The sequence below is a fragment of the Vipera ursinii genome (genome assembly GCF_947247035.1).
Source record: "Vipera ursinii genome assembly, chromosome: 2".
In the NCBI taxonomy this organism is placed as follows: domain Eukaryota; kingdom Metazoa; phylum Chordata; class Lepidosauria; order Squamata; family Viperidae; genus Vipera; species Vipera ursinii.
The window spans coordinates 114,735,774-114,756,165 of record NC_139513.1 but is presented as its reverse complement, the minus strand read 5'-3'; the positions used below and the strand labels follow the sequence as shown (position 1 = coordinate 114,756,165).

The 20,392-nt window shown below is 40.3% G+C and overlaps 1 protein-coding gene across 2 annotated transcripts in view; it reads left to right on the top strand.

The window, feature by feature from the left end:
* The window catches only part of TBCD (tubulin folding cofactor D), a 164,767-nt gene that overhangs the window by 66,296 nt on the left and 78,079 nt on the right, over nt 1–20,392 (top strand). For both annotated transcript variants that reach the window (XM_083354407.1, XM_083354406.1), the window contains exon 15: nt 17,894–18,050. In XM_083354407.1, coding sequence (XP_083210533.1) covers nt 17,894–18,050 — 157 coding nt within the window. The remainder of the gene's footprint in view (nt 1–17,893; nt 18,051–20,392) is intronic.

Sequence of the window (20,392 nt, the reverse complement as noted above, 5' to 3'; positions counted from 1 at the left end):
GCATCTGGCCCTCAGGCCAGCAGTTTGACACCCCTGTTCTATGGTTTGTTTTCTGAATGTTCTGTGATAGTGTTGTCCATAATAACGACCTCTAGATAGATTCCCCTCATCCCACATAAGCACTGGTATATGATATCCTGTCTGGTAATTATTGGTATTGTAGTCCATTATATCCGGAACATTATGGGAAAGGCTAGGCTAGAGCCCAAAGTGAATATTAAATTTGAAAAGATATTTATTTATACATACAAAATTGTGTAGCTGTGAAACTCACAGTAATTCCAGGTGGTGCACAACATTAAAAATCCATTTAAAAATTAACAATTTAAACTTTCCCCTATACAGGGCGGCAGCAACAAAATCAAACAGCCATATGATCAGCTTCAAATGGGGTCCCTGCTGATAAACAGAAAAACAAGGTGGGGGTTAATCTTATGTCTGGGGGAATGATGTTCCCAAGGGAGGGAACCACCACAGAGAAGGACTTTTTCCTAGGTTTCACCAGATGTACTTTCTTGATAGTTATGACCTGCAACTTGCCCTGTCTTTCTGTTCTGGTGGGCCAGGTAGATGTAATTAGGAAGAGGTGGTCCATCAGATAACCCACATGTAGTGCTTTACAGCTGATAACCAGAAGCAAATTGGCAACTAATTGAGCTCCCTCAAGAGAGGTGGTACATGTACAAATATGGACTTGCGCGTGCAGGTTGCTGCATTTTGAGCCAACTGAAGTTTCTAGATGTTCTTCAAGGGCAGCCCCATATAGAGTGCATTACAGTAGTCCATACCTTAACCGTAACCCAAATGGGAAGTGACCAGGGTGTGGTCCAGGAAATGTATGCTTTTAAATGTAAAAAGGAATCTGCTCCATATTTTCAAAAAGTGTAATTCTTAACAGTAGTTTTTACAATCCCCACATAATCCTTTGACATGAAAAGAACTCTTCTGATTGTGCTTTACAAAAATGGATGTGCTTAAGCAATTGTGCCAATCCTTCCTGACTATGGCTCAATAATATGACAGTAACTTTAATGACCCTCCAATTGAAAATAATATTGTTTATTGGGCAATTGAGTTAATTCTCTGTCTGGCCTCATAACTTTCATGACCTATGAAATTATCAATGCAATATGCTAAACTAAGAAATGATATCTTGAAGGCCTTGCCAATGGGACAGGCTTCTTTCACTCCTTCCATTTTAAAGTGAAGACAAAATAGGTTGTATATTTTTTCCTTATTTACATAGGGGATGCTTTCAGACATAGCTGCCGCTAACCACAATTTAGCTTTCTACACACCCAGTAGTAATTTATCTCAAATTGTCCTTGGTCTGTTTTCTAATGAATATATCATTCAGTCCTAGAGTGATGACTACTATTCTTCAGAAGACTAAAATGGAAATAATAAAGAAGCTTACAGGAATCTAGATTCCTGCTCTGGCTTCTCTTGCCCATAAATAATTACAGAAAATTATAAAGGACATGAGATTGCTTGCAGGCCAACATCTGGGGATGAGGAGAGAGCCACCAGGTCTATGCATTGTTAAATTGTGGTTGGCAGCTGTGTTTTGTACATGCTTTCAGAAGAAGCAATCTACAAATAGTGATGCATCTAGTTTGTTTTTCAGATTGATACATAAACAAGTAAGAGAAGTGCTGTAGGCCATTGATTTATGTGGAGAAATCTATTGAGGAACTGTGAGATACATATTCAAGCCTTGCCTCAACTTAGTATTTCCTTGTGCTGTCTTACAGATGAAACCCAGACAGTACATGTTCTATCATTTAAATCCCTATAATTTAAAGAAGTAGAAATACTTCTTTAGTCTTATATAACATAAGGAAATTCATGCAATGACAGAGAGGGACAACTGCTAGGTTCTGTTGCTTGGTATTGTCTGCTGTATTTGAGTGAGCATAATCAAATTAAATGCAGGCAGAACAGAGGCATTGTTAATCAGTAGAAAATCAGGCTTAGAGATTAAGATTCAACCTGTTCTGAAGGGCTTGCACTTCTCTTGTCAGATTGCCACCTAGGAGTGTTTCTTGATCTGGCATTACTTTAGGGTGGTGGTGGTGGTGGTTCCAGGTGGCAGTGCTAACATGTTTACACAATCATATTCATAGTATCAACTACAATAGCATATTGGGAACTATGCTATTGCAATATGTGCAGTATGGGACTGTCTTTAAGAGAATCTGAAAAAAAACACCAGTTGCTACTCAATGCAGTAGCTAGATTAACAGTATAGAGCGTTCACATCAGTTCTATACTGAAAGATCTGTAGTGCTGTTAGCGACTTTGGAGTGACTTCAGTGTCCCCTCATCATCAATCTGCCAGGCTATTATAGCCTACAGGAGTAGCCCTTCTAAAGAAGCACATGTTTGCAGAGATCCAAATGTTATATTAGTGGAAAGGAATCTTCTCCTTTATCAGTGCCAAGGTTGAAATGTACTTCCTTCGCTGCCTCTGCTTTGAGAAAGTGTGTCAAGATGAAAGCTTAAAATTCAGAGTTTTAACTTAAGAACATTTCAATTAATATTTTGTCATATATTTGCATCTATTATATGTTCAAGCTTTAATTATATGGAATGCTGTATTTTATTTATTAATAGTTATGTGATGTGCTATTCTTTTTTTAAGGAGGGATATGAATTCAGTAATTAATAGTAAAAATAATGATATATGATTCAGATTTACCGGCTTCAGCCTACAACCCTTACAGATTTCACCATATCTAGCCTACAGCTTTCAAATCTATAATCATCTCAGCAATGTGCTGGAATTTGGTGTGTGTGCTTTAAAGTAAACAATTTTTTGTTTAGGATGCAAACCCCTTACTCATTTTGGGGGGTTGTATTTACAAGAGAATGAACAGGATATCTTATGTATACTCTCATGACATGGGCTCACTGTAGGACACGGAGGGGGAAGGGGAGAACAATTAGACTCACTAATGGGATTATGGTCAGAAATTATACTCAGAGTAGTGAAAGACAATTTAGCACAATATTTACTGGAATTACATATTGAAATAAAAAATGCTTGGCAGTTTCTAAAATTATTTCAGTCCTGGTATGACTAATATCTACATTTAGAGTTATACTTACTGTAAAAATAAACTTGAAGGGCTGATTTAAGGGGCTGTCTGCTTTAGGGCTCCCTGAATCTCTCCCTCTGTGTGCCAGAACAACCCACTGCTGTTGCCAGTGTCTTGTGCCCTTTCTTCTTGCTGTGATCATAATTAAAACAGCACAACCTGAATGGATTCAACAGGTAAGCATTGGAAGAAAGATAAAGCTGGGTCTTATGAGCAATGATGGCTGTTGTAGAGACTGCAGTGAAAGGTGCTACGCTGCCACTTGGGCTTCCTACCATTGCTTGATGATGGGAGGCAGTGGGAAGTGGGTGTTATTTGAGACTGTGAACAATATTTAGGTCAGAGGTGTCAAACTGCCAGTCTGTGGGCCGGACGTGTCACGAGAAAACCGCGCCCACCCCATTGCTGGCAATGGGGAAAAAGCTCCGATACGTTGCGTGACGTCACGTGACGTAGCAAGTTTGACATGTCTGATTTAGGTGATCAAGTTAACAGGGATATTAAGTTGTAACTTCTGTAAGGAGGAGGATTCTTATGGTGATGGACTTTGTTCTCTCTCTGTGATTGTTGTGTCTACCTGGAATGGAAGCAATCCCTACAAATGTTATGTAGCGTGGCTTTAAAAAGAATAATAGTAGCTTGTCTTTCTTTGACAAGGGAAGCATCTGTTTTTCTGCAGAAGAATTAAAAGTTAAAACTGTAATCAAAATGAAATCTAGTATCTATAATACCTACAGATGCAGTGGCTCAGTGGGTTAGGACGCTGAGCTTGTCGATCAGAAGGTCAGCAGTTTGGCGGGTCGAATCCCGAGTGCCGCGTAGCAGAGTGAGTGCCTGTTACTCATCCCAGCTTCTGCCAACCTAGCAGTTCGAAAGCACGTAAAAATGCAAGTAGAAAAATAGGGACCACTACGGTGGGAAGGTAACAGCGTTCTGTGCGCCTTTGGTGTCTAGTCATGCCGGACGGAGACGTCCTCAGACAAGCGCTGGCTCTTCGGCTTTGAAACGGAGTTTTTTTTAAATTCCATTTATATCCCGCCCTTCTCCGAAGACTCAGGGCGGCTTACAAGCTTAGCAGTTGAGCACCGGCCCCTAGAGTTGGAAACGACTAGCATGCATGTGCGGGGGAACCTTTACCTTTTAAGCATTTGATCAGATGCATTCTGATCAAATATGATAGTTCATTGGAAACATACTTTTTTTTTAAAAAAAAATTCTTCTTAGAGAAAAACATGCTTTTCCCCTGGCAGAGAAAGGCAAACTGCTACTCTCTCTGCTCAGTTTTAACTATTAAAACCTGTCCTGTAGTAACCTTGTTTTTGTTCAGTTGATATTACAATTATATGAAAGAACCAGATAGCAAAAGATCTCAGTTTTGTGTTGCAATTTAGTGATATCTTGTTTTAAGAGAGATTCTTAGTCCTGTTGTTATTATTCTCCAACAAATGGCTTGAGGGCTTGGGCTTTTTCTTACTGCTACAGATCCTTTTTCGGAAAATTAGGTACTTGGACTTAGATCTTAGAAGCCTTGTAGATTCTGAGGTTGCCCCTGAAATATGTGACACATTTTCAATTTATTATTTCTCATGACTGAAAAAAGGAACCTGTGTTTCAGTCTAGATAATTTTATTTTAAGGTATTTTTTGAATGCCAAACTTTTCTTCAGATAGGTGGATGGTGATGGAAAAAAAGTTTACAGAGAAGCTTGAGATCAAGCACTAGATCAGACAGATGAGAATGCAAAGATAAATGCAAATGTGAAAACATAGGTAAAAAGTTGAGTTTCAAGGCATAAATAGAAGATTGAAGGAACTAGAAGCAGATGAAAGGTAAAGAGCAGGTTCTATTATCTGTTTATGATGTATACTTAAACTATCTCTTAAGGCAACCTGGAAATGTAGTTGGTATAAAATATAGCTGTCAGGATGTTAGCGTGTAGGAAAACTGTTGCAATATTGAATCAATTGTCTGACTACCCCTTCTGGGTGGTGCTTGAGAAGGAAACAGCCATGTAGTGACAGAGTGGAGAAATGAAGTATGCCATGTCCCAAAGGTGCTTTTTCAAGAGGCAACTGGATTTTCTTTGTTTTTCCTTGGAAGATGTTTCGCTTCTAACCCAAGAAGCTTCTTTAGTCAGTCATTTGCCTCCCAAGAGACAGCCATGACCTGGATGACTGAAAATCTCCATAGACATAAAAGTATGCCCGTGTGACTGATTGACTGCTTTGCTGATTATGAAAAACAAATTCCACACTGGATGATATATGTAATTGTATGAGCCCTGTAGAAGCCATTTGTCCTAGATTCTATCATTTTAAAATAAATACTCCTGGTCAGCAAGGTCATAATTAAGGATATCTTAGAAAGACTGAAAACACTCTACTTTGGTTTCTTTTTGAGCCGGAACCAGAGGGGTGGTTTTTAAAAAAAATGTGGGAGAAATCCAGACACCTGGTTTTACTGGTGCTTAATGCTAAGACACGTGACAGAAAGACAGGGTATGTCAGACCCAGACAATACCCTGGAAATGGATCTTTACTTTTCAAATGTTGCTAATTTGAAGCAGACTGGTAAAGAGACCAATGTATCACTACTTGGAAATCCATAGATTCTGGAGGGTCGCAAAGGACTAGCAAAGTTTCTTTAAGAAAGTTAATCTCTTTTATTTTTTATGTTTGTCAATATGAAGAAAGCTGGGGAAATGATGCTGGCCCCTGGGCATGATCCCAGTGCATCTAAGAGCTTATTAAAAGCCAGCCACTCCCTGGAAGTGGTAGCTTCTGGGCAGACCTGCTCAACTGGGCTGTAGCTGAAGTAGAGCAAAAACTGCAGGTGCAGTAGGTATTGTATTAAACTGGAGGCAATAGAATAAAGTACCTAGATATGCAAGTTCAGGGAGCACAGCCTCAGAGACAGGATGCTTCTTGTTTTCTTCATTAATGGATATAACTGGTCCTGGAAAATTGACCTAGAAAAGCTGGTAGCTGTTTTCCACTGTTGAGGTGAACTAATTGTACTTTCATCCAGCATTGTATAATTATTACATTTATATGGACCAATCACCTGATAGGTGACACCCTTCAAAAGAGGATGAGTGCAATAATCAGATTGGAGGCGATGTAATTCTAGGTTTTATGCAGTGTTGATTGTTATCATTGTTAACAACATTTTGTACAATGCAATTGGTACGAAATAATGCCAGCGTGTCTTGGTATATCATTTGAAGAAGAAGAAAAAACCTAGCTAAAAATGCCTAGGTTTCATAATATACTGAAAGGTCTGCATCTCTTAAAGCAGGCTATAACTTCTGACATTCAGTGTATTTTTTTGGGGGGGAATTGATCAAGGTTTAGTAATTATTGCTCCCATATTTAGATTTGTCTGTGGAATTCCAATTTGTCAGAACATTTTTTCATTACTAACAAATTATAGAGATTTATAAATATACAGTATAATTATATCATTCCTACTAGAAAAGAAATAAGTGAGATTGAGCAGAGTGGGTGTGCTTTGGGTCCCATACATTAAGCAGTCTCATCTAGTGGGATCCAAGGAGTAGATCTTTCCTTTTGTAGATTCTGGAATGCTATCTCCTCAGAAATCCAGATGACTCCATCTTCATGATATTCAGGAAACTATGGTTATTCTCCCAGACTTTGGCCTCAGTGATAGTTGTGCCCCAGCTAATTTTTGTGTGTGTGATGGAATGGTTAAGGTACCAGGCTAGAAATTGAGTTATAGTCCTTCCATAGGCATAGGCATATGTATCAGGCTGCTCAAGATTTCTTTTTCTTTTTAATTGTTAGCCATTCAGTATCATAGGGAGTCAGACAGTCTCTAAATTTTAAATAACGTCAATATTATTGCTCTCTTTCAGATAATGTACCAAAGTTTTACATATTTTTAATTATTGTTTATACACATCTCCCCTTGCATATGTCATTTTAAATTACATTTCATGAAGTCATTGAGTTTTAATTGAAAGAGACTTTACCTTTTAACATCCCAATAAACAGCAAAAGCTATTTGAAGACTAGCTAAATTCCAAAGTTGTGAAGATTTTACACAGTCCCTTCCTGTGTGCTTTTCAAGTTCCGCTTGCACAATCATTGACTTACGTGTAACACCTTTTGAAGCACTCTTTTGTCCTCCTTAATGTCTTCTAATCTCCTACTTTGGTGGGATGTTACAAGTCTGAGCAAGTTTGGCAATTTTGGGGGCAAAAATACAGCAGTTTAATGTGTAATGTCTTAAACTTGTGATTCACAGAAAAATAAGTAGTATTATATTCTGGATCACTTCTGTATATATTTAAGGATTCACAATGTCAGTGTTAATCTACTGCTGAACATAATTTAGCAGGTGATATGCTATGTGCTTTAGGGGAAACAAACACCAACTTTTTCAGATATCTTAGTTTTTGTTTCCTTCCTTAAAAGAAAGTAGCCAATTAATCCTTTGCTCTCCTTCTAACCCAGACATGTCAAACTCGCGATGTCACATGATGTCACACAACGTATTGGGAGGGATTTGCCATTGCCAGCAGTGGGATGGGCACAGCTTACGGATGACGTGTCCGGCCCGCGGGCCGGCAGTTTGACACTCCTGTTCTAACCCAACAACAAAATACTCCTTCCTCATAGCTGTACTTGACAGGCTAGTATGAAGAGAACTTGCCTATAAAGTTGCCAAGAGTTGGACACGACTGAATGGTTGAAACTGTTAGAAAAGTACCCTGATCAAAACTCTATAAGATCCATCATTTTTCCCCTTTTCTTGTTCTTTTCTTGCCATGTTTGGAAGTGAAAATAGAGCAGATAATATTACTGTGAAGTGGGTTCCATTTCCTTTCTTTCTGAAAAGAATATTGCAGTAATTATTCCAAAGTGTATATCATATTTGTTGATATAGAGCAGTTAAGATTTAACTTTTTCTAGTCCTGCTGATTTAAATAATTCAGTGAACATTTCATCTGCATCTACAGCTAGTCCTCAGCTTACATTTTTTTAGCAACCATTTGAAGTTACAACACCATTGAAAGAGAGACTTACAACTGATCCTCACACTTATCACTGTTGCAACATCCCCACAGTCATGTGATCAGAATGTAGGTGCTTGGCAACTGGCATGTATTTACAGTGGGTTGCAGCATCCCAGGGTTACGTGATTGCTATATGTCCCCTTCCCAGCCATCTTCCCATAAGCAGAGTCAGTGGGGGAAACCAGATTTGCTTAATGACCTTATGATTCACTTAACAACTGCAGTGATTGTTTAGCAACCATGGCAAAAGTTGTGAAATTGGGCATGACTCATTGAAGAGCTGCCTTGCTTAGTGATGGAAATTCTTATTCCAATTGCAGTCGTTAGGTTGAGGACTACCTTTACTCTTTTTTGATAACTTTCTAGTTGTTAAATATATTGTCTCTCTACAAATATTCCTGTCATTCTACAAGGTTTTTCAATAGTTTCAGTATAGCTTTCCCATCTTCTTTTAATTTCATTAGAGAACAGCTCATTTCTCTGACAGTGTGATGAGTGGCATAAACTAGCTAACTAACTAACCAACCAACTAACCAACTAACTTAACTATTCAATACTTTTTGATCATATTGATATTATAAAATATTTTCTTTCTTGAGTATTGGCCAGTACAGTGAATTACACTGCACTATCATAAAGAACAAGTTTTCATTTTAATTTGTAATTGCTACCGCATAAGTACTAATATTGGAACTACAAATGTTTAATCCTCACAAGAGGTAATATGGTACTTCTCAAAAACTGCCTCCGGGAACTTTTTCCATGTTCCTGCACAACCAGTTAAATTCATTTTTTTTTTTACCAATTTATTCAACGTGCTGGAGAACCAGTTAATCTACATTTTTCAGGACAGTGCTACCGCTGTTATTTCTTTTTTGCACAAAATGTAGAAGAGAATACCAAACTATTAGTTCTGCTGTGTGGCTTTCCCATGAACAGAAATCTGTGTGGGTGGATTTTTCTTTTTCTTTTTTTTCTTTATGCATTTCTTTAATTCTAGTGTTAATGGGTAATTTCCGATGACTAAAAAAAGTTTACTTTTATCCCCATTTCTTTTTTTTTTTTTTGCTGGATCTCTTTTTTCTCTATTTTGTGGTAATACTGCATATTTTTCCTAGTGCAAAAGATGGATCTTTTAAGACACTTTATTGTACTATAATTACCGTTCTATTCTTATCCAGAGGAACAACCAATAGCAAACCAGGACATTAGGCATGTCTGTTCTTTTTCCTTCAGTTACTGTTGGATTTGCTGTTGGTGAGAAGGATTGGGAGAGACCATTTCTTCTTCAATAAAATGAATATCACTCCATTTAGAGGTTTTGGAGTCAATATAAGGAAGTTTGTTAAATTCATATATTGTTTGGATTAGTAAGTTTGAATGTCCTGTACAGATAATTTTTAATGGATTGTCAGCTAAAAATAATTTAACATTCATTAAAACAAATACGGTGCCATACATCTTATGTTTCGCATTTGTTAATAAAAGAAGAAGAGTGGAGATTTGGAGCTTCAAATCACATTTAAAATTTGAGGGTGTTGCAAGTGAAAGCGGCCAGCACTAGACCACCCTTTTGGGACATATGGGAGGAGAAGTAAAATTAGTTTGAGAAAGCAAATAGGCCAGTGATGAGCTAGGGCAGGGGTAGGCAACCTTGGCTCTTTTATGAGTTGAAGTCCACGAGTCATAAAAGAGCCAAGGTTGCCTACCCCTGAGTTAGGGCCTGCCATTCAGGAGCAGGCCTTGAACAATGGAGAAGGAAGATCCCTGGAGGGACAGCCCAGTGAAGAATTCAGCATCTTCTTTTCCCAATTGGCGTAGCGTAGCCAGAAGTGTATCCTTTTTCCTGCCACTTGGGTAGGAATGACCTTCCACCCTCCTTCCCATCAGAAGATAGAGTGCCCTCTCAGTCAGGTTAATCTGGATAGCTAAGGAATGCTGCCTTTGCGACTTCCTGCTTCTCTTCCGCCTTTCCCAAAGTTGCCATTCACTTATACCTGACTCACGAGCATGGAACCCAAAGAGGCCTTGAAGGACACTGGCTGCAGTTGGCGGAGGGAAGATTTAGAAAGCTGTGGCAGGAAGGCAAGTGGGGATGCCTGTTTTCCCTGCAATTGTCACTGCCACAGCTCCTTGCCCCAGTGGCAAGCCAACTGGCACCAACATGAGCGGGTAACAGCCCCTCAGCTTATCTACTTAAGTCCAGAGATGTGTCTTCTTATTTATTTACATTTCATATTTCTTAACTGCCCATGTCCCTTGGAGAGGGGCTCTGGACAGTATATAATATAATCAATAAAATCAAACATTAAAATCAGAACAATTTAGAATTAGAAGTTTTAAAATTATAAAAAACAAAATTATAAAAGTTTCAGAAGGTAAAAAATTCCACAATGGGGAGGACTAGCAGTTGTTAATACAGGCAGGGGGTGAGGTTCCCATGGGCGGCAGCTAACCTCATCATTGTATGGGCCTCTGGGTCCCCCCTACAAGGCTACACAGCCAGGTTTTGTGCCCTTTGTAGAAGGCCAAGGGATTGGAGAATTTCCTCACCTCTAAGGACAAGATGTTCCACAGTGCAAGGGCAGTGGCAGAAAAGGCCCTTTTCCTAGACCCGCCAGTTAAAATTCTTTGATTGACAGGGTCTGTAGCATATCTTCCCTGCCTGAACAAGTGGGACAGGCTGATGTGATGAGTTCTGTACAAAACATATATAGTACCTCAGTGAGATTCACAAGCTGTCACCTTGTTTTAGCTGTTGCTCATATGCTGTGTGTGTTTGTATGGTAATAAGCTATACAGAATAACCTGGAGGGCAGTGTATGGAGGATTGTAAGTTTGATACGCTTGTGTTCAACATAGTAAAATTAAATCCTTGTGGCCTTAAAAAGAGGCTAAGGCAGGGGTGTCAAGCTCAATTTCATTGAGGGCCTCATCAGCATTGCGGTTGCCCTCAGGGGGCCGGGTGGGTGTTGCCAGGGTGGGCGTGGCCTACTGGGTGGGCGTGGCTAGAGTGCATATGGCCTACTGGGTGGGCATGGCCAACTCTACATCGTTTGCATCAAGGGTGCCTATGGGGGCCTGGGCAGGAATGGGACAGATCTGAGGGTCTCTGGCAGAAGGAGGGTCTCTGGGCCAGGGCCAAGGCAGTGGGGGCCGTTCCCTCACTGCTTCCAGGATGGCTTCGCGGGCCGCATGAAACCACTTCGCGGGCCGTATCCGGCCCCCGGGCCTTGTGTTTGACATGTCTGGGCTAAGGCAACAATAAAAATGCTTGGCATCTATTTGATCCCTCAGAGAATGTTCAGCAGAGATTGATTAGAACAATCCTCTGTCGGATAGTTAAAAACACTGGAAGGAGAGATCTGCACTTGATTGGCAGCAAGAGGTTACTAATGAGTGCGATTTATCTAAAACTTTCTGTTTTAGAGAAATGGGCAAGGAAGAATACTTTAAACAATGTTTTTGGTGTTGATGCTGTTATTTTGTTTATAACATAATTTAAAGGCCTTTTTAAAAATGTTTATTGATGTTGAGGTTCTGAGGATTCTTTAATTTTGTAATATTTTTGTATTTTTTAATTTAGTATAATACTCTAAAATATTTTTTCCTATTTGTGTTTAAGGATATTGTATATTTCAGTATTTAAAATATTATTAGTATTACAGACTATGTTTTCACACCAAGAAATAGACCAGTCTGCTGAACCTTTTAGAGACCGAATGCCCAAACTGCAACCCAAAACCCACTTATGTATCGCCGGGTGCCATGAGGGCGTGGCCCGCTGGGTGGGCGTGCCCTGCTGGGTGGGCTTGGCTACGGTGGCCATGGCAGACTGGATGGGTGTGGTCAAGGTGGGCGTGGCCAGCTTGATGTTGCTGTGGCGGGTGGGGCAGTGGGCAGGAAGGCATCTTGCTCAGCGGGTTGGGGGCATGGGGGGAGGCTCCTGAGCCCCACAGCTCTTCCGAAGGGGGAGGAAGAGAGTGGGGAGGGACTGTGCTGGGATCAGGGCTCCTTGTGCCTTCAGCTGCCCACCTTCACTCTTCTGCTGCAGATGCCGCGGCTCCACTTGCCTGGTAGGGCGGTCGCGCACGGGGAAACACATAGGGCTGCTGCCTCGCTTTCCGTGCCGGTACTGGGCTGGACTGGGCATGAAGCCTCCTCACAGCTTCTTCCCCCATGGACATCGGGAGCACCCACCCCACTTACCACTCATCCTGGAGCAGTTGCCGCCATCCCGCACTCTCCAGCCCATCGCTGAGTGTGCCAGGATGCTTCCCTTCAGGCTCCCTTGGCCTCTTCCCCCCTCCAGGGTGGGGCTGGTCAGACTGCCCCAGTGGACAGCCCTGCACCCATCCCCAGCAGCTTACTGAGTCAGGCGGTGCCTCTCCTGCCCATTGCCAGGTGTGCCAGGATGTCTTCCTTCAGGCTCCCTCAGCCTCTCCCCCTCTCCAGGCTGGGGCTGGTCAGTTTTCCCCTGTGAGCAGCCCTGCACCCGTCTCCAGTGGCTTACTGAGCCAGGTGGCACCTCTCCCCGCACGTGTCCTCAGGCGGAGGAACCAGGCAGCCACGGCTCTCACTCTCCTCCGCCTCCATCCGTCTGAAGCCCGGGCTTGGTGCGCCTGGCTGACCGGCAATGGACTGGAGAGCATGGGACGGCGGCAGCTGCCCTGGGATGAGCGGTAGGTGGGGGAAGAAGCAGCAAGGAGGAAGAGCAGGCAGGCAGGCGACGCTCCGCTCCCTCCCTAGCGGGCCGCCCTTCACCCAGATTCCTGTGGCGGGCGCCTTCCTTGTGGCCGCTCCCATTAAAGTGGCAGGTAGCACTGCCGGGTCCACCACATGGCCAGGAGGAGGCAGCCAGAGGGTCAAGCGGCTCTGACCATGCCCGTGCTCCAGCCGTGACCCTAGCCTTACAAGCTGCAGGGAGAGGGGGTTGCTGGGCCACAGAGCCCAGATGGTCAGCAGCAACAAGGACAAGCCAGGCCGGCTCCAAAGGTTTGGAAAATGCCTCTGCCGCCCGAATCAGCCATGGGGGGTTGTAAAATCGCTCTGCAGCCCTAAATCCATGTGGCAGATGCCTTTTCCAGGCCTCTGGAGCCCGGATCAGGATGCTGATGTGCTGCCAAATTGCCCCGCGGCCATGGATGTGAACTCCAGAAGCTTGGAAAATGCCTCTGTCACCCAGATCGGCCATGGGCGGGGGGCACAAAATCACTCTGCAGCCCTAGATCCGCATGTCAGAGGCCTTTTGCAGGCCTCTGGAGCCTGGATCGGGCCGCTAGCGGGCCGTAAAATCACCCCACGGCCATGGATGTGAGCTCCAGAGGCTTGAAAAATGCCTCTTCCACCCAGATCGGCTGTGGGAGGGTGCAAAATCACTCCGGAGGCTTACCTGGGTTCTTGCTGGCAGCTGCCTCCACCATCCAGCCTGGATCCACTCAGCTCTTGCAGCTTCTCCGACTCCCAGTGCAGAGAGATAGCGAGAGCGCAGGTGCACGTGGTGAGGCGGAGGGGAGCAGCCTGGCCCTGCCTCCCTCTGGGGCAATGGCACACGTGCCCACAGGGACTGCTCTGCGTGCCACCTGTGGCACGCGTTCCATAGGTTTGTCATCACGGAAATAGACATTTCTTATTTCAGATTTGAAAGTTGTTCCATGTTACAAGATATTCTTTTTTATTAAGTTTTATTGATTTTCTATTTTTACAAATCATAGGTGCTTAGTAAACAATTTTTTTGTTAACAATACATTTTAGAGTATTCTATGTCTTTTTCTTTGTTCTTCAATATCGCTGTCAGTTTCTACACATTCTGACATTTTCTTAATCCCTTCTTCAAATGGTATTCTTTACTTCTCAAACACTAAACAAATTCAATTCTTTCTGCTATTAATACATATAACATACATACAATATTAAGTATATAGTTTTCTATCATATTTTTCTAATATTATATCTAATAACAATAGTTCTAGATTACAACATCTTTTCTATCCAGTTCATGTCTCAATTTTATTTGCAATTGAAGTCACCTTATTAAGCAAATACCCCGTTTTCCAAACTCTTATTTCAGTTTTGTTATCCCTTCAGTCTTCAAAGTATCTTTATAAATCATGATTTTCTTATAATTTATGTTACAAGATATTCTAAACACTGCTACGGATCTAATAGGGACCACCACAAGAATGCTAGGGCTTGATAAGATAGAACTATTAAAGCAGAAATATTAATACTAATAATAGTAATAATTCATAAAAAATATTTTACCTGTTAAGGTGCTTTGCATGTATTATGTTTTAAGTTATCTCCCTTGTTTCAAGTATTGAAATTGAAAGAATGCAAGTCTTCAGTCTTTTAATTGTTAAACCACAGAATTTCTAATGAAAACGGAGAATGGAACTCTTTTCAGGGCTGCATTTATTACTAAACATGTGCTACGTGAAATGCATATATCTCTGCCCTCCCCAGCTTTACCCTGTACTTTACTCATCCAGTGAGATTTGGATGGCAAATTATGGCCAAGTGAGGAATATGCAAAAATTAAGGGTCTCTTTCCCCCTCAGATTGTTGTTTCTGTAGGCTACAGCAGTTGTTTAAATTGCAGTTCAATAAGCAAAGTGTTTAAACTATATGACCCCACTGGAAGATGCCAAGAGGAAGTCTTTTAGAGAAACATGTGTATTTGTAGACTTTGGCAGTATACCATTAGAACTGTGTGAAAGATTTAATTTGCAAATGTCTTCAGCTGAAAAAAAGAAGAAAAAAAGAAGCTGTAGGATGGCTAATGAATTGTTAAAACTTTTTTCCCCCTAATATAATGGAAAGGTTTTTAATTTTGGAGAATATATTTATCTGTTGGTCATTATACATTTTGAAACTAAAATATGCTCCCGCTTTATTTTCAGTTGTTATTTTTAAGAATCATTTGACTCATCGAATAAGCAACTACCTTTATCTGTGGGGTCCTCATTTTCTTGGGCTACCAAAATATTGGTTGTGATTATGCAAAATGATAAGAGAGTTCCAAAGAACAGACCCTAGTTAAGAAGGATGCTCATGAAACAAATAGAATTTGTCTTCTGAGCTTGGAACAAAACATGTCCACTCCTACTGTTATGTGGAACCCTCTAAGCTTTTTGTGTTCCAGGAGAATAAAAGTCAAAATAATGTCATTGTTCTGCCATAGGAATTAAGTTCATATTAAGTTCCTTATTTCCTTAGTTTTCATCTTAAGGCAACCAAAAATAGGTGAAATGGAAATCTCTGATATTTTATACAACGCAACCTGCTGAAAGATTGGTTGTTTAGTCAGAAATTGAGCCTTAAAAATGTTTTTATATAATATTTATAATCAAAATTTGTAGAAACAGCAATTCAACATATTTTAGCTTGCCTGCAGTCATAGAAATGAATACAGCTAGGAAGCAAGAATAGAGCCAGTACAATGCATCCCATAAACAACATGATAACAGCAAATATACTATCTCTGACTGAGAGCTGGAGGCTTCTTCCTAATTCATGTGTACTGTATACCAGGGCTTTTCAACTTTTTCACCCATTGTACTATTAGGATATGGCAACATACAAGTACCACCAGTTGCCTAGCAAGGTGTCAAAAACTTGATGACCCCCCCCCCGCCCCAAAAAAGGAAAAAAAGGGATGAAGTACAGATAGTCTTTGACTTACAACAGTTCACTTAGTGACTGTTTAAACTTACAATGGCACTGAAAAAAGTGCCCCCCAAGCCACAGCCAAGCAGGACACCTGCCTGCCCGCCCGACGGCACTCTTCCTCCTGTCCGAGGTTTTTATTGTTGTGAGCATTTCTGTTGAGGATTGGCAGCGGTGGGGGGGGAGAATAAAAACCAAACACCCCCCCCCAACCTGGTTGCAGCAGGTTTTGGTGACTTCACATGACCCTGGGACACTGTGACTGTCATAAATATGAATCAGTTGCCAAGCATGTGAATGTAAATCATAAGACCTTGGAGATGCTGCAACATTCCAGCTGATCGGCGCTTCTTCTGGGCTCAGCAGAAGCACCAGGAGCAGCGCCGAGCTCCAGCTGGAGCCTGGTGCTGATCCTGGCGCTTCTGCTGAGCCCTGACAGCCCTGCAGCTCCAGCCATCTTTCACTCAGGCTTGTGAGGTGCTGCCACTGGTTCAGCTCATTCCCCTCCCCCGCTACCACTTTTCTAGGATGGTCGCGTACCACCTGCTAGGTGCCAATGTACCACAGGTGGTACCCGTACCACTGGTTGAAAAGCCCTGCTGTATACAGTTTTCACATTTATAAGCCTTTGAAAAAAGAACAATAACAAAAGGAACTTTTTTTTTTCATTGTAACATCCTGAAAGTTCAATAGCATAGCACTTTATCTAAAGTGATTATCTACAATGGCTTCAATACGCTCAGCTCTGAAATAGGGAAGAGGGAGGGGCTTAGAAGGAAGCAATCATCAATGGTCTAAACAGCCGTCCCATAGTACTGTGTTTTATTTGCCACAACTATATTGGCAAATTTTTCGGAGGGGGAGATTCTGTTTATAAGCATTCAACCTTCCTTCCTTCCTTCCTTCCTTCCTTCCTTCCTTCCTTCCTTCCTTCCTTCCTTCCTTCCTTCCTTCCTTCCTTCCTTCCTTCCTTCCTTCTTTTCTTTCTTCTTGGCTCCCTCCCCACCCTCAGTTTTTGGTCCTATCCTGTTCAGTTTTCAGACATTATTTTGCTGGTGTGCAGACAGACTCTGATTTGGGTTAGAAACAATACAAAACTCAACCAGTGGTGAGCACTATAAAACAATTTGGAAAAAGTGCCTCATAGTGTTTTGCCCAAGATTACGGGGTGTTTTGTTCTAAAGTTGAAATTATAAAAACAGTTTCAATCTCAGGACACTTTGTATCTACCCTATTTATTAAGAACAACTCACCAGGAACTTAAGTATTATTTTATGTATTGGGATCCACTGCAATTCTTACAAAATAAAAAATATAGATAATTAGAACTTAGAATTTTATTTGAAAACATGTGGATCTATCATAGAAAGATGAAGCTGCTTGAATATCTTGGGCTACTAGGAAGCAACCTCATCCCTTTGTTTTCTGGATAATGGTGTTTGGTGATTCCTTAATATTAATTGTAAAAGCTACATTATAAATAAGGAAGCAGGCCTCCATAACATCCTCCATGTGCTTACTCAGTTCCATTGTGGCCTGCAACGCAAAAATGTCAACCAAAAAAACCCCAGACTGCTTCTTTGTTTAATGTTATCAGCGTAACAAAAAGGATTTGTCTTAAACTTGTAGTCTGTTTCTTCAAAACTGCTCTAGAGGATTGAGAGCAGTATAGATCGGTGGGGTGCATAAAAACAAGCACCTCAGTTGATTTGTGCCAAGAAACATTTGAAACAAGTCTTTTGCATCACACAATATTTAACCAGTGGTATTCAGAAATTTGGCAGTCATTTACTTGTTCCATTATTCCGTAGCAGCTACTGTATATCTAAACTATGTATGGTTGATATAAAATATATAATGCAGCATAAGGATTTAGTAGTCACTGATATCCTGTGAATAGAAAGGCTCGCAGTGCAAAGGAATCGTTATCCGGAAGTCACACCATTGGATCTTTAAAACATAAAATCTTTAATTACATCCAAAATTCAATAGTTGGTAAAAACAAAAGTTCAACACAGTGTGAATTTTCACAAAGTCAGGTTTTGCGACTGTTCCTTAATACTTCTTCTTTTAAAATTTCCAGTTGTTCCTGTGATTTTGAAAGGACTAACTTATGATGAAAAACGGGGAGCTTGCAGTGTTGGCTCCAATGTACGGGATTCTGCTTGCTATGTATGTTGGGCTTTTGCTCGCGCCTATGACCCTTTAGAACTGAGACCTTTTGTTAACCAGATTGCAAGGTAAGTTTTTAAAATGAGATACAAATACCCCAATTTCTTTACATGAAATATTTTTTCAAGAAATGAATAAGGAAATGACATTTCATATTAATGCTCCTTGAAAGGCTAAATGTAGAGCTATTATAAAAATCTTATTTAAAATATTTAAAATACTTGGATTCAGGATATATAAGAGAACGTATCCCATGTAGATATGTCTAACTTCTGGAGAGCCTCTTGATTGTGCCACATTCAGTGCGTTCTTATTTGAAAATATTTTCTGGAGATAAAAGAAATGCCGTCATAGTTACAGCTGAAGCACTTGCTTTAACTTTAGGTTCTTGTTGGCATGGAGTAGTTCATGATACTATTTTCACTACATGTGGGCATCAATTATATATACTGTATATATGATAATTATGTATATAAGTATACATTGTAAGTATGTATACATATACATATGTACAGTATATATACAAACTATATATCTACAATATATGTTGTATACAAAACATTGTGATTGATAGATAGATAGATAGATAGATAGATAGATAGATAGATAGATAGATAGATGGATGGATGGATGATAGCAAGTTTCATTATGTACTCATGAAACTAAATGGAACCATGCCTGTGGATTCTGTTACCTATGATAAAAGTTATTCTGCTAAAGTGATTGTATAGGTAAGAAAAGTTTGGGGTGTTTTTTTTTTTGTTTCTTGTTTTGTTTTGTTTGCTTTTCCAGTTGTAATAATTTAATGTGGGAGCTCAGCAATAAACTGTATGTTGAGAATCAGGAACCTTTGGGAGCATGACGCATAGTTTCACCTGTATTAGTATACTTTGGTTTACAGCCAATAACAGTAATCACATATCTTTTCTTTCTTGTCTCTTAGTTCTGGCCTTAGGTGTGTCTTCTCTTCTGTCTGAGAAGAGCCATCTATTTAGCCACAAACAAATTGTTGCTATCTTTTTTTTCAGAATACCAGTTCACTCTTTGAACAAATATTTCCAAAGAAAATTTAGCCACGTGATCTCAGATAATGATATTATTCTAGATATTTGTAATTATTTTAACTACCCTACTCAAATTTTGAACAATTAGTAATGCAGAGTTAGCTGTCATAAGGATGGCTAAAAAGGTGGGAATTTGGGGAACTTTATCCCCTCCAATCCATCTCACTCACTTCGTAGTTTGGCCTAAAGTAATCTCTTCTAATGCCTATAACATATGCATACTCTGATTGGCTTTAGCTGTTTGCATGGCATGATGATCGGTCACTTTGACCTAGATATTTTATGGACACATTGTATATAACAGAAAAAAGTAATACAAAAACTTGAATAATATTTTCCAGTAAATTCCAGTGCATAACATTGCCTAATTGTGATATAAAAAGCCATGAAAGCAGAACTGAATGGATTGTTATTAGTGAGTGTGGCTATCAGAAAAATCATGAGAGAGTGCAGATCAGGTGACTATTACAGCTACTTTGGAATGTAATCAGATATATTTTAAAAAATAATATATAGGTAACTGCCAAATGAGAACCAGTTTGGTATAATGGGTAAGGCATCAGTTTCAAAACTGGATGACACTGAGTTCTAGTCCGCCTTATGCACGAAGCCAGCTGGGTGACCTTGAGCCAGTCACTTTCTCTCAGCCCTAGGAAGCAAGCAATGGCAAACTACTTCTGAAAAACCTTACCAGAAAAACTACAGGGACTTGCCCAGGCAATCTTAAAAAATTGGGCATGATTGAATAGAAGAAAAAAAACCTGCCAATATTATAATATTTTTATGATTTATTGAAAAGCTTCTTTGTGGAAGGTTACAGTATAATGCTGAGTTTCTATAATTATTTAAAAGACTTAAGATATTTACTTGAAAGTTCTATTTAGTTTAATTGCTGGATAATTTTGTTCCTTTGGCAGTGGTTAGAGAACTGACAGATAAAAATAATTAGAACTGGAGTTTAGTCTTGAGAAGATGGGAAAACTCCTCCTTTATCTGTGCTTCAGAATTGGACTATATTTCAAGTCAGAAAGATTTGGTCAAAGTGTGGGAGTGCAGGCAATTTAGTCTTCCCTGGAGTACTGCATGGTGAGAAGAAAAGAGAGGTGTGGCTCTCATGTAAATGGAGCCACTTGGCCCGAGGGCAAGATTAGCCTGCAGAATCAGGAAATATGAATATTGCTCAGAGCTACATCTTATACTGTGATGAAATGCTGAGAATAATTTTACACGAATAAGTTTGTTGCCTGACGAGTTCATTCTCAAGAGCAATTTCTGTTAATATGTAACAGAAATAAAGTAAATTTGCATTCCATACAGGTAGTCCTCAATTTACTAATCACAATTGA